Source organism: Anomaloglossus baeobatrachus, chromosome 2 (assembly GCF_048569485.1).
Source record: "Anomaloglossus baeobatrachus isolate aAnoBae1 chromosome 2, aAnoBae1.hap1, whole genome shotgun sequence".
NCBI classification, from domain to species: domain Eukaryota; kingdom Metazoa; phylum Chordata; class Amphibia; order Anura; family Aromobatidae; genus Anomaloglossus; species Anomaloglossus baeobatrachus.
The window spans coordinates 195654305-195681798 of NC_134354.1; the positions used below are offsets into that span (position 1 = coordinate 195654305).

Here is a 27494-nt window from a genome sequence, read left to right on the forward strand (position 1 = left end):
GTATAGCACTGCCTCCGGAGGCCACACAAAGCATTACACTAAAAAGTGTAAGGCCCCTCCCCTTCTGGCTATACACCCCCAGTGGGATCACTGGCTCACCAGTTTTCTGCTTTGTGCGAAGGAGGTCAGACATCCACGCATAGCTCCACTGTTTAGTCAGCAGTAGCTGCTGACTATGTCGGATGGAAGAAAAGAGGGCCCATATACGGCCCCCAGCATGCTCCCTTCTTACCCCACTTGTGGTTTGTAAGGTTGAGGTACCCATTGCGGGTACGGAGGCTGGAGCCCACATGCTGCTTTCCTTCCCCATCCCCCTGAGGGGCTCTGTGGAAGTGGGATCTTACCGGCCCCCAAGCCCTGAGGCCGGGCTCCATCCACAGACCCAGTGAACCTGATGGATACGGAGCTGTGTACCATTCAGGGACAAGGCCCTGCAACTTTCAGGTACTCTGTGTCCCCGTTCAGGCGGGCACGCACACACCAGACTTGCTGGGTGTGTTAGTGCGCCGGGGACAGTAACGCTGGGGTTTGAGTCACAGCAGCTTAGCTGTGTGACTTCATGTGCTGGGAACTACCGCGCCGGCCACTCTCGGAGCGGCGGCGCGGCTGGGACTTGTAGTGCGCCGGGGACTTAGCGCCGACCGCGCTTTTACGGCGGCGGCGCTTATAAATTTAGTCCCCGGCTTTTGCGGCCTAGCTCCGCTTCGTTCCCGCCCCCTCCCTGTCAATCAGGGAAGGGGAGAGACGCTGTACGTTTACTCAGCGCCGAGGGCTGGAGCCTTATTTACATGCTCCAGCCCTCTCACTTGGCACAGTGGGACGCAGGTTTCCCGCTTTTGGTCTGGCACGCCCAGGGCCCGCCCCCCCCTCCACAGGACGCCGGCAGCCATTCCTGCATGCAGTCTGGCTGGAGGACGGACACAGGCTCTGGGAGACCCAAGACTAGGGATTTCTGGCGACCACACACCCGCGTTTAGCGGGCGGTAAGCAGCACTTTAGTGCTGGCCCCTCTAGTGCCACAGTGTGTATTGGTGTACTTTTTCCTGTACCAGATATATATATATATATATATACTGCACTGTACGGTCGCTTCTTGGCTGTATACCCTATATTGCTCTGGGAAGACAACAACATGTCATCCACAAAACGCAAGGGTGCCAAGGCACGGGCTGTATACATTGCTTGTACAGCATGTGGGGCTAATCTACCAGCAGGCTCCAACGACTCTCATTGTGTGCAATGTTCAGTCCCAGTGGCACTTCGTCAGCCAGAGCCTATGGTGGTAGTAGCCCAGGCAGAGACGCCTGTGAACCCTGCCCCGGTGACGGGGACAGAATTTGCAGTCTTTGCTGATAAAATGTCTGTGACTATGACAAAAATCCTGGAGACCTTGCAGTCCAGGCCAGTTGCTCAGACCATGGACACTGCTGTGCCTATGTTCCCCGGTCCCCCTCAGTTGGAACTAATCCGTACTTCACGGGGGTCCCAGGCATCACTGGCTGAGGGCTCTGACTCCGATGACAGTCCCAGGCCGCCTAAGCGAGCTCGCTGGGAGAGACCCTCCACGTCATCACGCGGGTCAGGGTCCCAGCGAGAAGGGTCTCTATATGATGAGACAGAGGTGGGTGATCAGGAGTCTAGCCCTGACACCGCACTCAATTTGGATACGCCAGATGGTGACGCCATGGTAAATGACCTTATAGCGGCCATCAATAGGCTGTTGGATATTTCTCCCCCAGCCCCTTCAGCAGAGGAGGCAGCTGCCCAGCAGGAGAAATTCCATTTCCTGTATCCCAAGCGTAAATTGAGCACCTTTCTGGACCACTCTGACTTCAGAGCATCAATCCAGAAACACCATGCTTATCCGGACAAGCGTTTTTCCAAACGTCTTAAGGATACACGTTATCCCTTTCCCCCTGACGTGGTCAAACGCTGGACCCAGTGTCCAAAAGTGGACCCTCCAATATCCAGGCTTGCAGCTAGATCCATAGTTGCAGTGGAGGATGGGGCTTCACTTAAAGATGCCAATGACAGACAGATGGACCTTTGGTTGAAATCTGTCTATGAAGCTATTGGCGCGTCGTTTGCTCCAGCATTCGCGGCCGTGTGGGCGCTCCAAGCTATTTCAGCTGGTTTGGCACAGGTGGACTCTTTCATACGTCCAGCAGTGCCGCAAGTGGCGTCCTTAACTACGCAAATGACTGCGTTTGCGACCTACGCTATTAATGCGGTACTGGACTCTACGAGCCGTACCGCAATGGCTTCCGCCAACTCTGTAGTTTTGCGCAGAGCCTTGTGGTTGAAGGAATGGAAAGCAGATTCTGCTTCTAAAAAATGTTTAACCAGCTTGCCATTATCTGGAGACAGACTGTTTGGTGAGCAATTGGCGGAAATCATTAAACAGTCCAAAGGTAAGGACTCTTCCTTACCCCAGCCCAGATCAAGCAAACCTCAACAGAGGAAGTGGCAGTCAAAGTTTCGGTCCTTTCGAGGCTCGGGCAAGCCCCAATTCTCCTCGTCCAAAGGGACTCAGAAAGAGCAAAGGAGCTCTGATTCCTGGCGGGCTCACTCACGCCCCAAGAAAGCAGCCGGAGGTACCGCTTCCAAGGCGGCTGCCTCATGACTTTCGGCCGCCTCCCTCCGCATCCTCGGTCGGTGGCAGGCTCTCCCGCTTTTGCGACATTTGGCTGCCACAGGTCAAAGACCGGTGGGTAACAGACATTTTGTCTCACGGGTACAGGATAGAGTTCAGTTCTCGTCCTCCGCCTCGGTTCTTCAGAACTTCCCCACATCCCGACCGAGCAGATGCCCTTCTGCAGGCGGTGAATTCTCTAAGAGCAGAAGGAGTGGTGGTCCCTGTTCCTCTTCAGGAACAAGGACAAGGTTTTTACTCCAATCTCTTTGTGGTGCCAAAAAAGGACGGCTCATTCCGTCCTGTTCTGGACCTAAAACTGCTCAACAAGCATGTGAACGCCAGGCGGTTCCGGATGGAATCCCTCCGCTCAGTCATTGCCTCAATGTCTCAAGGAGATTTCCTAGCATCAATAGACATCAAAGATGCTTATCTCCACGTGCCGATTGCTACAGAGCACCAACGTTTTCTACGCTTCGTGATAGGAGACGACCATCTTCAGTTCGTAGCTCTGCCATTTGGTCTGGCGACAGCCCCACGGGTGTTCACCAAGGTCATGGCGGCAGTGGTAGCAGTCTTGCACTCTCAGGGACACTCTGTGATCCCTTACTTGGACGATCTACTTGTCAAGGCACCCTCTCAGGAGGCATGCCAACTCAGCCTGAATGTTGCACTGGAGACTCTCCAGACGTTCGGGTGGATCATCAACTTCTCAAAGTCAAATCTGTCACCGACCCAATCGCTAACGTATCTTGGCATGGAGTTTCATACTCTCTCAGCGATAGTGAAGCTTCCGCTGGACAAGCAGAGGTCACTACAGACTGGGGTGCAGGCTCTCCTTCAAAGTCAGTCGCACTCCTTAAGACGCCTCATGCACTTCCTCGGGAAGATGGTGGCGGCAATGGAGGCGGTTCCGTTTGCGCAGTTTCATCTGCGCCCACTTCAATGGGACATTCTCCGCCAATGGGACGGGAAGTCAACATCCCTGGACAGGAAAGTCTCCCTTTCCCAGACGGCCAAAGACTCTCTGCAGTGGTGGCTTCTTCCCACCTCATTATCACAGGGAAGATCCTTCCTACCACCGTCCTGGGCGGTGGTCACGACAGACGCGAGTCTGTCAGGGTGGGGAGCAGTTTTTCTCCACCACAGGGCTCAGGGTACGTGGACTCAGCAGGAGTCCACCCTTCCGATCAATGTTCTGGAGATCAGAGCAGTGTATCTTGCCCTACTAGCCTTCCAGCAGTGGCTGGAAGGAAAGCAGATCCGAATTCAGTCGGACAACTCCACAGCGGTGGCATACATCAACCACCAAGGGGGGACTCGCAGTCGGCAAGCCTTCCAGGAAGTCCGGCGGATTCTGATGTGGGTGGAAGCCACGGCCTCCACCATATCCGCAGTTCACATCCCCGGCGTAGAAAACTGGGAAGCAGACTTCCTCAGTCGCCAGGGCATGGACGCAGGGGAATGGTCCCTTCACCCGGAAGTGTTTCAGGAAATCTGTCGCCGCTGGGGAAGGCCGGACGTCGATCTAATGGCGTCCCGGCACAACAACAAGGTCCCAACCTTCATGGCACGGTCTCGCGATCACAGAGCTCTGGCGGCAGACGCCTTAGTGCAAGATTGGTCGCAGTTCCGGCTCCCTTATGTGTTTCCACCTCTGGCACTCTTGCCCAGGGTGCTACGCAAGATCAGATCCGACTGCAGCCGCGTCATACTCGTCGCCCCAGACTGGCCAAGGAGGGCGTGGTATCCGGATCTGTGGCGTCTCACGGTCGGCCAACCGTGGGCACTACCAGACCGACCAGACTTACTGTCCCAAGGGCCGTTTTTCCATCGGAATTCCGCGGCCCTGAACCTGACTGTGTGGCCATTGAGTCCTGGATCCTAGCGTCTTCAGGATTATCCCAAGGGGTCGTTGCCACCATGAGACAGGCTAGGAAGCCCACGTCCGCTAAGATCTACCACAGAACGTGGAGGATATTCTTATCCTGGTGCTCTGCTCAGGGAGTGTCTCCCTGGCCATTTGCATTGCCTATCTTTCTTTCTTTCCTACAATCTGGGTTAGAAAAAGGTTTGTCGCTCGGCTCCCTTAAGGGGCAAGTCTCGGCGCTATCCGTCTTTTTTCAGAAGCGTCTAGCACGACTCTCTAAGGTGCGCACGTTCCTGCAGGGGGTTTGTCATATCGTACCCCCGTACAAGCGACCGTTAGATCCATGGGACCTGAACAGGGTGCTAGTTGCCCTCCAGAAGCCGCCCTTCGAGCCTCTGAGGGAGGTTTCACTTTCTAGACTGTCACAGAAAGTGGCTTTTCTGGTAGCGATCACATCTCTTCGGAGAGTGTCTGAGCTAGCAGCGCTGTCATCCAAGGCTCCCTTCCTGGTCTTCCACCAGGACAAGGTAGTGCTGCGCCCCATTCAGGAGTTTCTCCCGAAGGTGGTATCCTCTTTTCATCTTAATCAGGATATCTCTTTGCCTTCTTTTCTTCAGCGCTCTATTGGGAGACCCAGACGATTGGGGTATAGCTACTGCCCTCTGGAGGCCACACAAAGCACTACATTAAAAGTGCAAGGCCCCTCCCCCTCTGGCTATACCCCCCCCGTGGTATCACGGGTTCTCCAGTTTTAGCTTTGTGTGCGAAGGAGGTCAGACATTCCATGCATAGCTCCACAGATTTTAGTCAGCAGTAGCTGCTGACTATTTCGGATGGAAGAAAAGAGGACACATATAGTGTCCCCAGCATGCTCCCTTCTCACCCCTGGATGGTGTTGTAAGGTTGAGGTACCTATTGCTGGTACAGGGCTGGAGCCTGACATGCTGTTTTCCTTCCACATCCCCTTGTAGGGCTCTGTGGAAGTGGGATCCTGCCGGCCTCTCAGCTCTGACGCCGGGCTCCATCCACAGACCCATTAGAACCTGATGGAGACGGAGCAGGAGTACGATCAGGGACAGGCCCTGCATCATACAGGTACTCTGTGTCCCCGGCAGGCACAGACACACTCCGGGCTGGCTGGGTGTTGTAGTGCGCCGGGGACCGCAACGTGGAGTTGGTGTCCCTACAGATTACTGGGGGACTTTTTTGTGTATGGGAACGCAGCGCCGACCCCCTCTGGACCGGGCGGCGCTGCTGTGACTTGTGGTGCGCCGGGGATCCGCCGTCCGCGCTTTTACGGCGGCGGCGGTTATAAATTTAGTCCCCGGCTTTTTGGGCCTAGGACGCCGGCAGCTCCGATTTGTTCCCGCCCCCACCCTGTCATTCAGGGTAGGGGAGAGACGCTGTTCGCTAGCAGCGACGAGGGCTGGAGCCTGATTTACATGCTCCAGCCCTCACACTTGGCACAGAGGGAAGCAGGCTTCCCGCTCTTGGCCAGGAACGCCCAGGGCCCGCCCCCCTTCCTCTCTCGAGACGCCGGCAGCCATTACATGCATGCCTGGCTGGAGGAAGGACGCAAGGCTCTGGGAGACCTGGACTAGGGGCTATCTGGCGACCACACACCCGCTTTTTTAAGCGGGCGGTAAGCGATTTTTCTGTGCTGGTCCCTCTAGTGCCTCACGGTGTATCGGTGTACTGGGTACAGATATATAGATATTGTATTTCTTGCACTGTGAGGTCGCTTCTGGCTGCTTATCCCAGATCGCTCTGTGGAAGCAGCAACATGTCATCCTCAAAACGCAAGGCGGCCAAGGCAAAAAGGGCTGTGTATACTGCGTGTGCTGCATGTGGGGCTAATCTACCAGCAGGCTCCGATGACCCCCATTGTGTGCAATGCTCCGACCCGGTGCTGCTTCGCCAGCCGGAGTCAGGAGAGGTAGCGACCCAGGCTGAGACGCTTGTAAGTTCTGCCCCGGTGACAGGGACAGACTTTGCAGTTTTTGCAGATAATATGTCTGTGTCTATGGCAAAAATCCTTGAAACCTTGCAATCTATGCATGGGGCTCAGTCTCTGGGCACGGCGAGGCCTCTGTCCTCAGGTCCCCCTTACTTGGAATGTATCCAGCCCACAGGGGGGTCCCCGGCTTCACAGGCCGAGGATTATGACTCAGATGATGGCCCCAGCCACCCTAAGCGAGCTCGCTGGGAAAGACCCTCGACGTCTTCACACTGCTCAGGGTCTCAGCGCAATCAGTCTCCCTGTGATGTGTCTGATGAGAGTGATCAGGAATCCACTCCTGGAACCCCTCTCAACCTGGATACCCCGGATGGGGATGCCATGGTAAACGACCTTATCTCAGCCATCAATAGGCTGTTGGATATTTCTCCCCCAGCCCCTTCAGCAGAAGAGGCGGCTGCGGAGCAGGAGAAGTTTCGTTTCCTTTATCCCAAGCGTAAATTGAGTGCTTTGTTAGATCACTCTGACTTCAGAGAATCAATCCAGAAGCACGACGCTCACCCAGAAAGGCGTTTCTCTAAACGATCTAAAGATACGCGTTTCCCTTTCCCCCCTGAGGTGGTCAAGCGCTGGACCCAGTGTCCAAAGGTAGACCCCCCGATTTCCAAACTTGCAGCTAGATCCATAGTTGCAGTGGAGGATGGCGCTTCACTTAAAGATGCCAATGACAGACAGATGGACCTTTGGTTAAAATCTGTCTATGAAGCTATCGGCGCGTCGTTTGCTCCGGCATTCGCAGCCGTATGGGCACTCCAGGCTATTTCAGCTGGCTTAGCAAAAGTGGATGCTGTCATGCATCCAGCAGTGCCGCAAGTGGCGCACCTTACCACGCAGATGTCGGCGTTTGCGTCTTACGCTATCAATGCGGTCCTAGAATCTACCAGTCGCACCTCAATGGCGTCCGCCAATTCGGTAGTTTTGCGCAGAGCCTTGTGGTTAAAGGACTGGAAAGCAGATGCTGGTTCCAAAAAATGTTTAACCAGTTTGCCTTTGTCTAGAGATAGACTGTTTGGCGAGCCATTGGCTGACATCATTAAGCAGTCCAAGGGTAAAGACTCATCTTTACCACAACCCAGAACATCCAAACCTCAGCAGAAAAAGTGGCAGCAGAGGTTTCAGTCCTTTCGAGGTTCGGGCAAGACACCATTTACCTCGTCCAAAGGGACTCAGAGGACGCAAAGAAACTCAGATTCGTGGCGGACTCACACACGCCCCAAGAAAGCAAATGGAGGTACCGCTTCCAAAGCGGCTACCTCATGACTTCCAGCCCCCACCCTCCGCATCGCCGGTCGGGGGCAGGCTCTCCCGCTTTTCCGGCATTTGGATGTCACAGGTCAAAGACCGGTGGGTGACGGACATTTTGTCTCGCGGGTACAGAATCGAGTTCAATTCTCGTCCTCCAGCTCGGTTCTTCAGAACCTCCCCACATCCAGACCGAGCAGATGCTCTGCTGCAGGCGGTGGATTCCCTAAAAGCGGAAGGAGTGGTGATCCCAGTCCCTCCTCAGGAACAAGGGCAAGGGTTTTACTCCAATCTCTTTGTGGTTCCAAAAAAGGACGGCTCGTTCCGTCCTGTTCTGGACCTAAAACGGCTCAACAAACATGTGCACGCCAGGAGGTTCCGGATGGAAACCCTCCGCTCTGTCGTTGCCTCAATGTCCAGAGGAGACTTCCTTGCCTCAATAGACATCAAAGATGCTTATCTCCACGTGCCAATTGCTACAGAACATCAACGTTTTCTACGTTTTGTGATAGGAGACGACCATTTTCAGTTCGTAGCTCTTCCATTTGGTCTGGCGACAGCCCCACGGGTCTTCACCAAGGTCATGGCGGCGGTGGTAGCAGTCTTGCACTCTCAGGGACACTCGGTGATCCCTTACCTAGACGACTTATTGGTCAAAGCTCCCTCTCAGGAGGCATGTCAGCACAGCCTGAATGCTACGCTGGAGACTCTACAGTCTTTCGGATGGATCATCAACTTTCCAAAGTCGATCCTATCACCGACTCAGTCACTAACGTATCTTGGCATGGAGTTTCATACTCTAGCAGCGATAGTGAAGCTGCCGCTGAACAAGCAGCGGTCACTACAGACAGGGGTGCAATCTCTCCTGCAGGGCCAGTTGCATCCCTTGCGGCGTCTCATGCATTTCCTAGGGAAGATGGTGGCAGCCATGGAAGCAGTTCCCTTTGCGCAGTTTCATCTGCGCCCACTTCAATGGGACATTCTCCGCCAATGGGACGGGAAGTCAACGTCCCTGGACAGGAAAGTCTCGCTTTCCCAGACGGCCAAGGACTCTCTACAATGGTGGCTCCTTCCCACCTCATTATCTCAGGGAAGATCCTTCCTGCCCCCATCCTGGGCAGTAGTCACGACAGATGCGAGTCTGTCGGGGTGGGGAGCAGTGTTTCTCCACCACAGGGCGCAGGGGACGTGGACTCCGCAGGAGTCCACCCTTCAGATCAATGTTCTGGAAATCAGAGCAGTGTATCTTGCCCTACTAGCCTTCCAGCAGTGGCTGGAAGGAAAGCAGATCCGAATCCAATCGGACAACTCCACAGCGGTGGCATACATCAACCACCAAGGAGGGACGCGCAGTCGGCAAGCCTTCCAAGAAGTCCGGCGCATTCTAATGTGGGTGGAGGACAGAGCATCCACCATATCCGCGGTTCACATCCCAGGCGTAGAAAACTGGGAAGCAGACTTCCTCAGTCGCCAGGGCATGGACGCAGGGGAATGGTCCCTTCACCCGGACGTGTTTCAGGAAATCTGTCGCCGCTGGGGAGTGCCGGACGTCGACCTAATGGCATCCCGGCACAACAACAAGGTCCCGGCATTCATGGCGAGGTCGCGCGATCAAAGAGCTCTGGCGGCAGACGCCTTGGTTCAAGATTGGTCGCAGTTTCAGCTCCCTTACGTGTTTCCGCCTCTGGCGCTCTTGCCCAGAGTGCTACGCAAGATCAGATCCGAGTGCAGCCGCATCATACTCGTCGCTCCAAACTGGCCGAGGAGGTCGTGGTATCCGGATCTGTGGCATCTCACGATCGGTCGACCGTGGTCACTGCCAGACCGACCAGACTTACTGTCCCAAGGGCCGTTTTTCCATCAGAATTCTGCGGCCCTGAACCTGACTGTGTGGCCATTGAGTCCTGGATCCTAGCATCTGCAGGATTATCTCAAGGAGTGGTTGCCACAATGAGACAAGCTAGAAAGTCGAATTCTGCTAAGATCTACCACAGAACGTGGAAGATTTTCTTATCCTGGTGCTCGGCCCAGGGAGTGTCTCCCTGGCCATTTGCATTACCCAAGTTTCTTTCCTTCCTGCAATCGGGGTTAGAAAAGGGCTTGTCGCTCAGCTCCCTTAAAGGGCAAGTTTCGGCACTATCCGTGTTTTTTCAGAAGCGTCTAGCACGTCTTCCTAAGGTACGCACGTTCCTGCAGGGGGTCTGTCATATTGTGCCCCCGTACAAGCGACCGTTAGATCCATGGGATCTGAACAGGGTACTAGTTGCTCTCCAGAAGCCGCCCTTCGAGCCTCTGAAGGAAGTTTCCTTTTCTCGGCTGTCGCAGAAAGTGGCGTTTCTTGTTGCGATCACATCGCTTCGGCGAGTGTCTGAGCTGGCAGCTCTGTCATCCAAGGCTCCCTTCCTGGTGTTCCACCAGGACAAGGTTGTGCTGCGCCCCATTCCGGAGTTTCTTCCTAAGGTCGTATCCTCTTTTCATCTTAATCAGGATATTTCCTTGCCTTCTTTTTGCCCTCATCCGGTTCACCGGTATGAAAAGGACTTACGTTTGCTAGATCTGGTGAGAGCACTCAGAATCTACATTTCCCGCACGGCGCCCATACGCCGTGCCGATGCACTTTTCGTCCTTGTCGCTGGTCCGCGCAAGGGGTTGCAGGCTTCTAAAGCCACCCTGGCTCGATGGATCAAAGAACCAATTCTAGAGGCCTACCGTTCTGCGGGGCTTCCGGTTCCTTCAGGGCTAAAAGCCCACTCAACCAGAGCCGTGGGTGCGTCCTGGGCATTACGACACCAGGCTTCGGCTCAACAGGTGTGCCAGGCAGCTACCTGGTCCAGTCTGCACACTTTCACCAAGCATTATCAGGTGCATACCTATGCTTCGGCGGATGCCAGCTTAGGTAGAAGAGTCCTGCAGGCGGCAGTGACACCCCCGTAGGGGAGGGCTGTTTTGCAGCTCTAACATGAGGTATTTATTTACCCACCCAGGGACAGCTTTTGGACGTCCCAATCGTCTGGGTCTCCCAATAGAGCGCTGAAGAAGAAGGGAATTTTGTTACTTACCGTAAATTCCTTTTCTTCTAGCTCTTATTGGGAGACCCAGCACCCGCCCTGTTGTCCTTCGGGATGTTTTTTTGTTGTTTGCGGGTACACATGTTGTTCATGTTGAACGGTTTTTCAGTTCTCCGATGTTATTCGGAGTTAATTTGTTTAAACCACTTATTGGCTTCCTCCTTCTTGCTTTGGCACTAAAACTGGAGAACCCGTGATACCACGGGGGGGGTATAGCCAGAGGGGGAGGGGCCTTGCACTTTTAATGTAGTGCTTTGTGTGGCCTCCAGAGGGCAGTAGCTATACCCCAATCGTCTGGGTCTCCCAATAAGAGCTAGAAGAAAAGGAATTTACGGTAAGTAACAAAATTCCCTTCTTTGTCCTCATGCAGTTCATCGGTATGAGAAGGATTTACATTTGTTAGATCTGGTGCGAGCACTCAGAATCTACATTTCCCGCACGGCGCCCCTGCGCCGTTCGGATGCACTCTTTGTCCTTGTCGCTGGTAAGCGCAAGGGGTCGCAGGCTTCTAAGGCCACCCTGGCTCGATGGATCAAAGAACCAATTCTTGAGGCCTACCGTTCTGCTGGGCTTCCGGTTCCATCAGGGCTGAAGGCCCATTCTACCAGAGCCGTGGGTGCGTCCTGGGCATTGCGTCACCAGGCTACGGCTCAACAGGTGTGCCAGGCAGCTACCTGGTCGAGTCTGCACACTTTCACCAAACATTATCAGGTGCATACCTATGCTTCGGCGGACGCCAGCCTAGGTAGAAGAGTCCTGCAGGCGGCAGTTGCCTACCCGTAGGGGAGGGCTGTCTTTGCAGCTCTAACATGAGGTATTTCTTTACCCACCCAGGGACAGCTTTTGGACGTCCCAATCGTCTGGGTCTCCCAATGGAGCGCCGAAGAAGAAGGGAATTTTGTTACTTGCCGTAAATTCCTTTTCTTCTAGCTCCTATTGGGAGACCCAGCACCCGCCCTGTTGTCCTTCGGGATTTTTGGTTGTTTTTCGGGTACACATGTTGTTCATGTTGAATGGTTTTCAGTTCTCCGAGGTTATTTCGGAGTGAATTTGTTTAAACCAGTTATTGGCTTTCCTCCTTCTTGCTTTTGCACTAAAACTGGTGAGCCAGTGATCCCACTGGGGGTGTATAGCCAGAAGGGGAGGGGCCTTACACTTTTTAGTGTAATGCTTTGTGTGGCCTCCGGAGGCAGTGCTATACACCCAATCGTCTGGGTCTCCCAATAGGAGCTAGAAGAAAAGGAATTTACGGTAAGTAACAAAATTCCCTTCTTTCACAGCTGAGATGTGCGCCGATCGCGGCTTGCTGCCGGCGGCAGACCGCGGGCAGTAACACTGACTGCTAGGATGTAATATTACTGCCCGTGGTCGTTAAGGGGTAATATTAAATTACCCTCAATGTGTATTAAATGATGAAATGTGACTGATGACAGAAGTTTGATCCAAGCAAAAGTGCTGCCCCTATGATCGAAACCTAAGGTATTTGCTGCATTCACTTAAGCATATAAAGTCTTTTTTATATAGATATTTATAAATATAAATACGTGGCATTGTTTTATGTTTTTGTTTTTTTTTTTCTTAAACATGCTAGTAATGCACATTGCATCATTCAATACACATTGGGACAGTTTAATATAAAAAAATGACGGTTCCCTTTAATCAGCATTAGATTATCATTAGAGGACTATGTGGTGTGCTTCCAGGTAGTCCAGCATATTTATGAGCTCTGTTTAACTGCTAGATTTGCAGCAGAGAAGACAATGATTTTATCTGAATGACAGCAAACAGCTCAGTAAGTGACACATCATTAGAATCGAGGTCTCTGTCTCTACATTATGCTGCTCTTAGATGCAAATGCCTGGTGACAGATTCCCTTTAAACCAGTTATGTCACACAAAATGGCTAATAAAAAGGATGTTGGAAGGATTAAAACATTATCAGCAAGTTATCATTTTTCAAGCAAAATTTACAAAACCATTTTTTTTCGGGACCACATCACGTGTGAAGTGACTTTGAGAGGCGTATGTGATAGAAAAAACCCGAAAAGTGACACTATTCTAAAAACTGCACTCAAAGTGCTCAAAACCATATTCCAAACATTAATTAACCCTGTAGGTGCTTCACAGGAACTAAAATGTGGAAGAAACAATGAAACTTTTACATTTACCCACAAAAATGATACTTTAGCATTTTGTATTTTCACAAGGGTAACTAGAAAAAAATGGAACTCAAAATTTGTTGTGCAATTTCTCCTGAGTACGCAGATAACTACTGTTTGGGTGAACGGCAGTCTGCGAAAGGGAAGGAGCGGCATTTGACTTTTCAGATGCAAAATTGTCTGGAATCGTTGGTGGATGCCATGTCATGTTTGGAGAGACCCTGATGTGCCAAAACAATGGAAACCCCACCCCATTTTAAAAACCAGACACCCTTGAGCTTGAGCCCAAATTATTTTATTTTCAACAAGGAAAGCAAGAGAAAATGGATCCTCAAAACTTGTGCAGTTTCTGCTGACTATTTCAGTACCCCATATGTGGTGGGAAACTGTTTGGTCACACTGCCAAGCTACAAAAGGAGTGCCAAAATAGTCGCAGCCTGCCATAAGTGACCCTATATTGGTATTGATCTAAGGTTTTCCTGATATGTGAATTTCATATTGTGGCATATGTGGGTTGTATAGAATTACATTTTAGTGGTCCATGGATGTGTGGTAGACTTTGAAGCATTCTTTTATACACAGGCCAGGTTTGTCAGGGCAGGTCTCACATTGACAAGTGGTGTCTTTCTTATCCTCCCATCTCTAATGCTCGGCATCTTTTTTGCATCCTTGCTTTCTTTTCAGTTTGGGGCTCCTCACATAGGAAATTTTGCCCTGGCAGAAAACCAGCACCTTCAGTTCCAGAAGTACTGGGGTCCCCTCCTTCCAGACTTCCAAAAATTAGGGCCTTAATCACTACCTTTTGGAACTGAAGGAAGATGTCAGTCTGACCTGCACATCCTGATGGCACGTAAGAGTTATAGAGTACCATGCGCATGGCCATCTCTATTTACCACATGGCACTAGAGGACTTGATCACAGGAATCAACTCCCACCTATGTTTTTATTGTACCCCAAGACACAGTTTAGTTTGTTGTAACATGACAAGCACTGTACAGCACACTAGTGTTTGGGTTCTCTTGTAGGATCCAAACTCGTAGTAGCTATATCAATGTAACCAGGCATTCCAACGTCATGAAAAGAACAAATTTATTGTTAAAAAGCAGCAAATCCAGTATGAGGTGAAGCTATTTTGGTCATCATTGCGCTCTGCTCTTGCTCCCTTTCAGCACCTGCCCAATTAGCTTCCCAAGGAGGCCTCTCTGTTTTTTGCGCAAAAAACAATCTCTGTAGCTCTGGCAGAGAGGGATTTGAAGAGTGGGATGCTGGTGTAAAACGTATCTATGTACAGGTGATAACCCCTATCGAGCAGAAGGTGCACTAAATCCCAAACAATTTTTCCACTCATTCCCAGGACAGGCAGGAATACAGAGTGTTGAATCTGGGTGTCCTTCACTTTGTAAACTCCAAATCTGTGGGTGTAGCCTGAGGTACTCTCACACAGCTTGTAGTATTAAATTAGTCACTCCCAGGACAATTCCTGCTGCTTGAACCATTGGCTTATCAATCTACTAGTCCCCTTCACACATCAGTGATTCCAGTACGTAGGACATCCGTTTTCATACATAACTGAGACATGGACATGCACAGACCCAATAAAGTCAATTGGTCTGCGCACACATCACTGTTTTCTCAAGGACCGTGTGTCCGTGTTTCTGCACAGAGATGAGTCCGTTTTTCTCCAGCAGAACTGATGTCACACGAACACACACTGATGTGATCCGTGTGACATCACTGTGACACGTACTGGAGAAAACACATGTCTTTGAAAAAAAAAATTCTGTACTTGCATGTCTCCAGTGCTGCTGTCTTCGGCACCTCTGTCATTTGCTTCCAGGCCCGCTCGTTATGCTCATGAATATTCACTGAACCACGGACCTGGAAGCAGCAGCGCCGGAGACATCAGCACCAAGGACAGCAGGGCCCGGGACAGGTGAGTAAAAAGTTCCTGCTGTCCGTGTGCTATCATGGGTAGCACACTGTGCATATTAGTGTGCCAAAATCACGGCATGCGGATTGGCCATACGCACCTTCAACACGGCCTTGCAAAACACGAACGTTTTTCACGGATGTGTGAAAGAGGCCTTATTTTGTAGCTGCGACTGTGAAGCGCTGCAGCACTTCAGAAAAAAGGCTACTTTGAAAAGCCAGTCAGGAATTATGCTTTTTCATATGACTAATCCAGAGGCTGGTTCTCAGCATGGTGGGAATGTGCCAATGACTGGAAATTCGAGAAGCATCATCTAAAGATGGATTTCTTTTAAGTTTTTTCTTTCTTTGTCGCTCCATTGGGAGACCCAGACAATTGGGTGTATAGCTATTGCCTCTGGAGGCCACACAAAGTATTACACTTAAAAGTGTAAGGCCCCTCCCCTTCTGGCTATACACCCCCAGTGGGATCACTGGCTCACCAGTTTTGTGCTTTGTGCGAAGGAGGCAACACATCCACGCATAGCTCCACTTTTTAGTCAGCAGCAGCTGCTGACTATGTCGGATGGAAGAAAAGAGGACACATATAGTGTCCCCAGCATGCTCCCTTCTCACCCCACTGTATGTCGGAGGTGTTTGTAAGGTTGAGGTACCCATTGCGGGTACGGCGGCAGGAGCCCACATGCTGATTCCTTCCCCATCCCTTTTTACAGGGCTCTGGGTGAAGTGGGATTTACCGGTCTCCAGGCACTGAGACCGTGCTCCATCTACAGCCCCTGGAGAAGATGCTGGATGGAGCGGAGTACATCAGGGACATGGCCCTGCTTCCTCAAGGTACTCTGTGTCCCCGTGCATTTGGCGCTCACACCGCAGCATGCTGGGTGTTGTAGTGCGCCGGGGGACATCAGCGCTGCGGCGCCTGTGCCATGGCCTCATTCAGCTTTGCTGAAGCAGGCTCACTTATGGGAATTGGTCGCGCCGGCCGCTGGGACTGCGGCGCGGCTGGCACTTGTAGTGCGCCGGGGACTTCAGCGCGGCCTGCGCTTTTACGGCGGCCGCGCTGATAACTAGAGTCCCCGGCTTTTGCGGCCTGCTTCCGTTCGTTCCCGCCCCCAGACCTGCCAGTCAGGAGAGGGGCGGGACGCTGGCCACTTCCAGGAATCGGTCGCGCCGGCCGCTGGCAGCGGCGCGGCTGGCACTTGTGGTGCGCCGGGGACTTCAGCGCGGCCCGCGCTTTTACGGCGGCCGCGCTGATAACTAGAGTCCCCGGCTTTTGCGGCCTGCTTCCGTTCGTTCCCGCCCCCAGACCTGCCAGTCAGGAGAGGGGCGGGACGCTGGCCACTTCCAGGAATCGGTCGCGCCGGCCGCTGGAACTGCGGCGCGGCTGGCACTTGTGGTGCGCCGGGGACTTCAGCGCGGCCCGCGCTTTTACGGCGGCCGCGCTGTTAACTCGAGTCCCCGGCTTCTGGGCCTAGCTCCCTTCGTTACCGCCCACAGCCCTGACAGTCAGGGTAGGGGCGTGACGCTGCATAGAGCAGAGCTGAGAGCTGGAGTATGTTTTGCATACTCCACCCTCTCTCACTGTGTGCACTGTGAGTCCGGATTCCCGCACTTTCTCAGGCACGCCCACGGCTTCCTTCTCTACAAGGACACCGGCAGCCATTAGTGTCAGTTTCTGTACGATACAGAGACAAGTGTGGAAGACCCTGGCATTCTGATAGTCACACAATCGCTGTAACAGGCGTTAAGCAGCACCTGTGGTGCTAACCCCACTAGTGCAGAAGTGCACTTATAGATATGCTTGTACTATATACATTGCACTGTTTGGTCGCACGTTGTATATACCCTCCTGGATTATGCGGAGGAGTTATCAGCATATTCTCTGTGTAAAACAAAGGTGCAGAACCACATGTTTTTCTATACAGCTGGTACAGCATGTACGGCTATACGGCCGGCAGGTTACATAGACTCCCATTGTATGCACTAATGGCCAGGGGATGAGGACGGTGTCTGCAGTATTTACTGACAGTTTTTCTGAGACTATGGCTATGATACTAGAAGCCTAGCAGTCCGGACATGTCTCTCACAATATGGGCACTGTTGAATCATTGATCCATGGCCCCCCTCAGTGTGAATAACTAACAGCTCCGGGAATGTCACACGCATCCCAGAGTCACGGCTCTGCACGGACGTCAGTCCCAGACAGCCTAAGTGGGCTCGCTATGAGCGGCCTCGGTTTCATCAGGGTCCTAACAGAAGGACTCGCTGTGTAATGAGGCGGAAGTAGCGGCTCAGGATTCTGATCCTGAGACCGCTCTCAATCTGGATACACCTGATTGTGACGCCATAGTAAATAATCTTATAGCGTCCATCTATAGAATGTGGGTTATTTCTCACAGCTCCTCCAGTGGAGGAGTCAGCTTCACGTATTTTTCTGGACCACTCTGCCTTCAGAGAGGCAGTCCAGGAACACCACGCTTATCCAGATATGCGCTTCTCCAAACGGCTTAGGATACACGTTATCCCTGTCCCCTGACTTGGTCAAGGACTGGACCCAATGTCCCGAGCGGCATCCTCCAATCTCCAGGCTTGTAGCTAGATCCATAGTTGCAGTGGGAGATGGAACTGCAAACTCAAAGATGCCACTGACAGACAGATGGATCTCTGGTCGAAAGCCATCTATGAGGCTGTCGGCGCACCGTTGGCTCCGGCATTCTCTCCCTTGGGGCACTCCAAGCTATTTCAGCTTGTCTTACACAGATTGACACGGTTACACGTACATCTGTGCCGCAGGTGGCATCCTTAACCTCTCAAATGTCTGCATTTGTTTCTTACGCGATTCAGGTTGTCCTGGACTCTGCGAACCGTGCGGCGGTAGCCTCCGCTACTCCGTGTTTTTAAGCAGAGCCTGGTCTGCTCGTTAAGTGAATGGAAGGCAGATTCTGCTTCCAAAAAAGGTTGCCTAACCAGTTGCCTTTTTCTGCTGACCGACTGTTTGGTGAGCGTTGGATGTAACCATCAAACAGTCCAGGGGTAAGGATTCATCCTTTCCTCAGCCCGGACACAACAAACCCCAACAGAGCAAGAGGCAGTCGGGGTTTTCGGCCTTTTCGAGGCTCGGGCAGGTCCCATTTTTCCTCGTCCAATGTGGACTCAAAAGGATCAGAGGAGCTAAGATTCTTAGCGGGCTCAGTCTCGCCCAAAAAAGCGACAGTCTGAAAACCCGCTTCCAAGGCGGCTTCCTCATGACTTGCGGCCTCGGTCGGTAGCAGGCTCTCCCGCCTTGGCGATATTTAGCTGCCATAGGTCAATGACCATTGAGTGTGAGACATTCTGTCTCACGGGTACAGGATAGACCTCACTTCTCGTCCTCCAACTCGATTCTTCAGAATTTCTCCACCTCCCGGCCGGGCCGCTGCTCTTCTGCAAACAGGGTGCACTCTATAGGCAGAAAGAGTGATGACCCCCGTTCCTCTTCAGGAACAAGGTCACGGTTTTTACCCCAAATTCTTTGCGGTACCTATAACAACGGGCCGTTCCGTCCCGTTCTGGATCTAAAAATGCTCAGCAAGCTCGTGGACACCAGGCGGTTCCGGATGGAATCCCTCCGCCATGTCATCGCCTCAAGGTCCCAAGGATATTTCCTAGCATCATTAGGCATCAAGGATGCTTATCCACACGTGCCGATTGATCCAGAGCACTAGCGTTTCTACGCTTCGTTATAGGAGACGAACACCCTCTGTTCGTAGCTCTACCTTCCGGCTAGCGACAGTCCAACTGGTCTTCGCCAAGGTCAGGGCAGCAGTAGTCACAGTCCTGCACTCTCAGGGTCACTCTGTGGTCCCGTATTTAGACGATCTACTTGTCAAGGCACTCTCTTAGGAAACATGCCAACACTGCCCGAACGTTGCGCTGGAGACTCTCTAGAGTTTTGGGTGGATCATCAACTTTTTAAAGTCAGATCCGACCCCGACCCTATCGATAACATATCTAGGCATAGAGTTTCTTACTCTCTCAGCGATAGTGAAGCTGCCGCTAGACAAACAGCATTCACTACGGGCTGCAAGCTCTTCTTTAAGAACCAGTCGCACACATTGAGACGCCTCATGCACTTCCTACGTAAGATGGTAGCAATGGAGGCAGTTCCTTTCGCGCAGTTTTACTGCGTCCACTACAATGGGACATTCTCCGCCAATGGGACGAGGAGTCGACGTCCCTCAACAGAGTCGTCGTTCTTTCTCAGGCGGCCAAGGAATCTCTACGGTGGTGGCTTCTTCTCACCTCTTGGTCAAAACGAAGGTCCTTCCTATCCCCGTCCTGGGCGATAGTTACGACAGACGCGAGTCTATCAGGGTGGGGAGCAGTTTTTCTCCACTACAGCGCTCAGGGTACGTGGACTCAGCAAGAGTCCACTCTTCAGATCAATGTTCTTGAACACAGAGCAGTGTATCTTGCCCTACAATCCTTCCAACAGCGGCTGGAAAGCAAGCATATCCGACTTCAGTCGGACAGCTCCACAGCGGTGGCATACATCAACCACCAAGGAAGAACGCGCAACCGGCAAGCCTTCCAGGAAGTCCGGCAGGTTCTGATGTGGGTGGAAGACGCGGCATCCACCATATCCACAATTCACATCCCAAGTGTGGAAACTAGGAAGCTGACTTCCTAAGTCGCTGAGGTGTGGCCGAAAGAGTATGGTCTCCTCACCCGGACGGGTTTCAGGAGATCTGGCGCCGCTGACAGAGGCCGGACGTCGATCTAATGGCGTCACGGCACGACAACAATGTGCCAGCTTCATGGCACGGTTTCACAATCATCGAGCTCTGGCGGCAAACGCCTTAGTTCAGCATTGGTCGCAGTTCCAGCTACCTTAGGTGCCACCTCTGGCATTGTTGCCCAGAGTACTGCGCTAGATCAAGACCGACTGCGGCCGCGCCATCCTCGTCGCTACAAATTGGCCGAGGATGTTGTGGTACTCGGTTCTGTGGTGCCTCACGGTAGGCTAACCGGGGGCACTACCAGACCAATCAGACTGGCTGTCTCAAGGGCCATTCTTCCATTTGAATTCTACGGCCCTCAACCGGATGGTGTGGCATTGAGTCCTGGAACCTAGTGTCGTCAGGATTACCTCAGGACGTGGTTGCCACCATGAGACAGGCTAGCATACCAACGTCCGCCAAGATTGACCACAGGACGTGGAAGATGTTCTTATCTCGGTGCTCGGCGCAGGGTGTTTCTCCCTGGCCGGTTGCATCATCTATGTTTCCTTCCTTCCTGCAATCTAGGTAGGAAAATGGGTTGTCGCTCAGTTCCCTTTAGGGACAAGTCTCAGCGCTATCTGTATTTTTTCAGAAACGACGACTTCCTCAGGTACGCACGTTCCTACGGGGAGTTTGTCTTCTCAGCACTCCGTACAAGCGGCCGTTAGAGCCCTGAGATCTGAACAAGGTTCTAATTGCTCTCCAGATGCCGCCTTTCGAGCCTTTGAAGGATGTCTCCCTTCCCGTTTTTCACGGGAAGTGGCCTTCTAGTAACGGTCTCGTCTCTTAGGAGAGTTTCCGAGCTAGCAACGCTCTCATACAAACTCCCTTCCTGGTCCTTCACCAGGACAGGGTAGTTCTGCGTCCGGTTCCGGAATTTCTCCCTAAGGTGGTATCCCATTTTCATATCAATCAGGATATCACCTCACCTTCTTTGTGTCCTCGTCCAGTCCATCAATTTCAGAAAGATTTGCATCTGTTGGTTCTGGTGAGAGCACTCAGGTTCTACTTCCCGCATGGCGCTCCTGCGCCACCCGGATGCACTCTTTGTCCTTGTCGCTGGTCGGCGTAAACAGTCGCAAGCTTCCAGTTCCACCCTTGCTCGGGGGCTCGAGGAACCAATTCTTGAAACCTACAGTTCTACTGGGCTTCTGGTTCTCTCAAGGCCGAAGGCCCATTCAACCAGAGCCGTGGGTGCATCCTGGGCATTACGGCACCAGGCTACGGCTCAGCAGGTGTGTCAGGCACCCACCTGGTCGAGTCTACTTACTTTTACCAAGCATTATCAGATGCATACCTACGCTTCGGCAGACGCCAGCCTAGGTAGATAAGTCATTCAGGCGGCGGTTGGCCACCTGTAGGAGAGGGCCGTTTGACGGCCCTATCATGAGGTATTCTTTTACCCACCCAGGGATTGCTTTTGGACATCCCAATTGTCTGGGTCTCCCAATGGAGCGACAAAGAAGAAGGGAATTTTGTTTACTTACCGTAAATTCCTTTTCTTCTAGCTCCAATTGGGAGACCCAGCACCCGCCCTGTTTTCTCGGGGTTTTTCTGTTTTTTCGGGTACACATGTTGTTCATGTGGTATGGTTCAGTTCTCCGATGTTTCCTCGGATTGAATTGGTCTTTAAACCAGTTATTGGCTTTCCTCCTTCTTGCTTTGGCACTAAAACTGGTGAGCCAGTGATCCCACTGGGGGTGTATAGCCAGAAGGGGAGGGGCCTTACACTTTTAAGTGTAATACTTTGTGTGGCCTCCAGAGGCAATAGCTATACACCCAATTGTCTGGGTCTCCCAATTGGAGCTAGAAGAAAAGGAATTTACGGTAAGTAAACAAAATTCCCTTCTTTTTTCTTTTTTCTTAAATGATGCCTCGTTTCACAGTAATTTGTACACGGCTACCAGTATCTGGTTCAGGCCGTGCATAGCTCAAGCAGCATTAAAGAGGAGGTCCGAAGTCCAAAGTAATTTTCATCTTAAACGCCTATCTATTTAGTGCCATAATCTAAACTATTATCTAGTATACTTGAATTAAAAATGTCCTACCTTCTCTCACTACACTAACTGCTATTCTAGTTATTGTTTTCACTTCATTTATTGTGACACTTTGTGTGCGAATCCCAATTCATGCAGGAATACTGAATGAAACATCATCAGGGGGCATAGGCTGCGGTCAATGCAAGAGCCCCTGCCGATTCCCTGTAACAAAAGATCTTGCTCACTTCGGGGGCTTGGTTAGTTCCAGTGCGATGTTCACAATGACAGTTCGTGCTCTATTGTTGACTCATCAGCAGTAACAAGCCGGTAACAAAGCAATGCGCACTAGCATCGTGTAAAAGAATTTCCTCGTGTTCAGAGTCCAGCACCACCCCTGCAAGTAATGTCACTGGTCTCCTCATACCTTGTATTCTGATAACGCACATTGACAATGATGATCTGAGTCGGCAAGAGAGAGTGCGCTGTCATTGTGCACATCACACAGTGTATAGCGGTCTGTGACTAACACAGCCCCTGAAATGAGTGTCACTGATGACCGCAGCTTCTGCCCCCGATGATGACTTCTTTGAGGGATTTAAGGTGAAAATGACTTTGGACCACCCATTTAATCTTTTCATTTTAATAACTTTCTGAAATTATTTAGAATTATCAGAGGATAAGAAAACATATATACGAGGATTCTTTACTGTACGAGCAGTGAGACTATGGAACTCTCTGCCGCATGATGTTGTAATGAGTGATTCACTACTAACATTTAAGCAGAGCCTGGATGCCTTTCTTGAAAAATTTAATATTACCAGTTATGTATATTAGATTTTATGACAGGGTATTGATCCAGGGAACTAGTCTGATTGCCGGATGTGGAGTCAGGAAGGACATTTTTCCCCATTGGAACTTGTTTGCCACATTGGGGTTTTTTTGCCTTCCTCTGGATCAACATGTTAGGCTACGGGTTGAACTAGATGGACTTAGAGTCTCCCTTCAACCTTAAAAACTATGATACTATGATATAGATACTGATAACTGAATATTTAAATTTTGAGGTTTTTTTTTTTTTTTTTTCTTAGTACTTGCCCCCAAACTGCTGCACACCTCTTTATAAGAGGGGACCAGCCAGAAAAGATCACCGTAGACTATAGATATCAGCAGTCTGAATGGAGCAGATTTATGTGCCGTACATTGCACTACAGTATAGCGGCAGGATGAACTTGGGAAGACTTGTGTATTAGTCATATAATAGATGCTTCAAGGGTGCATTGATGTGTGTGAATGCAGCTGTCAGGGACTTGTTTCGGCTTGCTTATTTTAAGATGCAATTTTCTCTTTTCTACTTGCTGACTTTTGAATGTACAAAATCTAATGACAGTTCTGCTGTCACAGGAACCTATGGACTCTCTGTCTCTTACTGCTGTCGGGGAGAAGAAGAGAATTTAATGATGTCAATAGCTCAGAAGTGCAACCTTCGACTACTTGCTCTACCGGGTAAATCTAATTGTGGGGCTGATGAGAAGTAGAGGATATTCATGTGGTTTATCAATAGAAGGACTTTTTGCTCCAGAGCTTAAAGTGATCTGGGAAAAGAAAAAAAAAAACTAAAGGAAATATCATTATTAAATAAATTTCTAAATACATTTAATAAGCAGATCACAATTGTCTTGGAGAGGTGATGACTAGAATTTAAATAGCTGCCGCCTTGTTTAACTGAGAAACTGTCCTGATGCAGTGTTGGGGACAGATGCCATGTGCAGAAGGAAGATCTGCCCCCCATCTTATGTAGGGAGATGTGCACCACTAATACTACAGGAGACGGCAGAGGTGCTAAGGTAAGACAAGGCCGCTAAACATCTGTGCGCCCGGTCTTTCTGAACAACAGTATCTCCAAATCATAGCAAAGGAGCATCCTGTGGCACATGCTCCATGTCATCTGTCCTACCATTCTATAGGACGGCTTTCTGCCAGGGTAACAAGGCGACGGCCATTTTTAATTCTATAGTGATTACATCCCGAGACAAAACAATTGTGATTTGCTAATTAAATGTATTTAGGATTTATTTATAATGTTATCTCCTTCAGTTGTTTGTATTTATATCTTTCGGGAGAAGCCTTGTATAGACTGACAGTTTTTTCATTTTGATTATTTATAATATAAAATATATCTATGATGTGATAAGACGCTCGGGGATCGCCTTTGCTGAGATCAAGGGGCATATCTATCGAGAGAGAGAGAGAGACCCCCCCCCCCCCCCCGAGAACCACACACACCACCCCCCTTTGATCCCAGCACAGGCGAACCCAGAGCGTGTTATCACATCATATATATATTTTATATTATAAATAATCAAAATCTTTATTAGCAATATCTGCTTCTTTTCTACTTCAGGACTCCTCATTTATTCTCAGAATTCCTAAATCAAGGATAAAATCGGCCAGTGAATCCAGATTTTCTCACTACTTAGACGGCAGATGACATTTGGTGCTCATAAAGTTCTATATTCACTGTTTTCTGATTTAACCCGTGAATTGTAAATTTTAAGAATGATTGATCAGCGATCTCTGAGAAAAAAGCGGAATCCTCTAAAAAGATGCATTACAAAGTTTCAAGTTTCTTATTTTCAGGTGTACTATTGTTTTAAATTTTAATTTCATAAATCAACAGTTACTCTTTTAACCCTTTACCGGCATCAGCAGTACATGTATGCCGCAAATTAGTAGCGGGCTCACAGTGTGAGCATGCCCCATCTATGGCTGTGTTACAGTCAGGACCTGTCTCTAATCGTCCAGGGGGACGCACCATTCTATATGATCGCTGGGTGATGATAGGTTTAAGCAGCTTTTAATTAAAAAAAGTGTGTGAATTTTTTTTTTTTATTTTTTTACAGAGCCAATTCCAGATGGACTAATGGAGGAAGCCTGTGATTGGAATGTGGAGATAATGTCTATGAAGAACACATCTCAAATTTTAATGTCTGATGTCAAGTCGGACAATTCCCTCAAAACACAAAATCTGGGTATAAATACCTTACAAGATTTGGGCATAAGCAAGAGGAATACTAAAGGCACTCAACCTAAGCAAAAGAAAATTGGCAAAAGAAAGTCTACAGAAAAAGAAAATCCCCAGGAATGGATTCACGTAGAGACGTCTAGCTTGCCAAAGAAACCAGATAAAACAAAAAAGACAGAGGAAGGATTGGGAAGTGAAAGCAAGCTCAAGGAGGGGCTGGATAATTCCCTCCCAAAAATCCCAAGTTTATCTTCTTTTAAACGTCCTGTGGTTTGCACATCATCTTTTGCTGAGCTGGTCGAAGATTATGAACAGTTCATCAAAGAAGGTTTAGAAAAGCATGTGGAAGTCATCCGTGTCTACACAGACGCAGGAGGTCACGTAGAGAGAATTCCTTCTGAAAATCCAGACCAGAAGAATAGCTCGACAGATACAGCGTCAGATGATGTGACCACTCCAGATAACTGTAACCAAAGTGTAAATTCAAGTGATGAAAGTTACAGCTCATCCAGCTCCTTATCGGAGAGCGAAGACAGTAGTGAGGAATCCCGACATTCTCAGGAGAGTCTGAAAACTAAGGAGCCGACGAGCTCCTATCCAGATCTATCTGCAGAAGTGACTGACGGAGCTGCTGTTTGCCAGATGAATGTGGATGAGTTTCCAGCATCTTCACAAGACGTGCAGCAGGCAACAGTAGTGAAAGATAACTGTTCTGCTGCTAACGAAGTCATTATTAGCAATTCCAAAAAGCTTAAGAAGCGAGCTAAGAAAGTAACCCATCTGTCCAGAAGAGAATTATGTCCAGAAACTCAGGATGACCTGCACCAGCTGGACTACATGAGCGCCAGTGCTTTTCCTTATGGCACCATGAGCTATGCTGACTACTGGCGATCGTATTATCAAGCGTGGCAGAGCTATCATTCTGCCGTCTCAAGCTCTTATTACCAAAATGTTTACAAGTGCTCCAACTGGATGTCTGCGTACCACATGCACTCCGTGTACCTCCACGAAATGCTCAAGCCTTGATGCCTCACAATAGAAGAAATCATTTCAATCACCCACACTTTCTATCTACATTCAATTTATTATCCAGATTCTTTTTTCTTATATTTTGTATTTTGCTGAACTTGGAATGTGGCTACCAGTATATGTCATAACGCTGACTTACCGTGCATGATTTGGAAAGCAGTTACCCAATAGTATAATCATATATTATAATGTTCGCATATTTTAATAGGAACTGCCGGTTCTGTAAAGAGTGCCTTTATAAAACTCTAAAGGTGCACTAAGCCTACACAAAATGTATAAGGAGGATGACTTTTACATTCTCCTAACTTGAGTTTTCTTAAATAAAGTACTTCCATTCTAGAGATAACCAGAAAGATATACAGGACCCTGGTCTAGCAGTCACATTTGTAATCCATGGTCCCGTACGGGAGCCTTGTGAACCTCATGCTGACATTCCTCAGTGCCTATTTTGATTAATAGGCTTTCCGCAAGATTGCACTACACAATGATGTCACGTAAGGCCTACTAATCCAGAGACATGACCGAGTTATCAAGAGATAGAAGCAGGTTTGCCAGGCTTTGCTCCAGTGGCCACGTACTACCAACATGGTGGCTGGAATCAGAGTCCTGCAAATCTTTTTGCTCAACTGTAACAAATCTAGAGCATCTTTTCTTAGAACTCTGCATTTCTTTGTCTTGCCTCTTAACACTAGAAGTCCCAGAGAGGGGTCATTTAACATTTCTACCTTTTGGAACCCAGAGACTGGTCTAGTGACCTGAAGGATTTTAGCTAACATCCTATAGTCACCGTCTTTTGTTCTGTATTTAAGGCCATTATTGTCGCACCACAGGAGGTTGTTGTTTTCCATTGAGTTTAGCCATAGTTCTATTTAGTTAGACTAAGGGTCATTTGACCCTCTTTCAGGACTTCAGGGGGGAGCTTGACATTTTTGGGACTTCTAGTGTTAAAAATATTTTAATATCTTTACAAGTGGTTGTTACCATGTGGGGTTGTGTACTTTATGAAATCTGATATCACCCAATCACTGCTGGCAGTACCTTCTCTGCAGGCTCACACTATTACCAAAGAGAATTGTAACCCCCAGGTGTCTATTTATTCACACACTTCAAAGATTAAAAAGGTAAGGAATGGCCTCCTGTTCATGAGTCCATTATTTCATGGGAAATTAAAGAGGACTACCCACCAGGATTTTCCTATGTAAACTAAGGCCAGTGCTACACTGGAGCTATCATGCTGATTCTATGCATACCATTAGTTGTAAGATCGGATGCATAGTTTCTGAAATATAGGCAAGTAAAATTTGTGAAAGCTTAATAGGTGCAGAATATCTAATACGTGGGTCGGATTTTGCTAGTTATTCCCGCCCCTGTCTGTCTGCCTGCACTGTTAATACAGGGGGAGGAGGGAGAGCGAAGGACAGGGGGGGAGGTTGGACAGGCAGGCAGACAGGGGTGGGAATAACTAGCACCTATTAGATATTCTATAGCTGCTATCAAGCAAATAACAGTGCATTTTACAAACTTTACTTGTCTGTATTTCAGAAAATATACATCCAATCTCACAACTAAAGGCATGTATAGAATCAGCATGATAGCACCAGTATAGCACTGGCTTTACTTTATATAGGAAAATCCTGGTAAAGCATTAACTAAAGTAGTCTCATTAAGCATGCACAAAACACCTGTGACAATGTGTCTTGATGTGATCAAAACTGGTGTTGCTGGTGAAAAGGGGATCTGTACTAAAGGCAGTCGCTAATCGCTTTCTAGTAAATGTTGAGCAGCTGA

General features: G+C 49.8%; 1 protein-coding gene across 2 annotated transcripts in view; it reads left to right on the forward strand.

The window, feature by feature from the left end:
- Window positions 1-25810, forward strand: part of DDX20 (DEAD-box helicase 20) — a 59968-nt gene extending 34158 nt beyond the window's left edge. For both annotated transcript variants that reach the window (XM_075335578.1, XM_075335579.1), the window contains exons 11-12: window positions 23057-23158; window positions 24556-25810. In XM_075335578.1, the coding sequence (XP_075191693.1) occupies window positions 23057-23158; window positions 24556-25703 (1250 nt within the window). In that variant the 3' untranslated portion in view covers window positions 25704-25810. The remainder of the gene's footprint in view (window positions 1-23056; window positions 23159-24555) is intronic.
- The last annotated feature ends 1684 nt before the right edge of the window (window positions 25811-27494 follow it).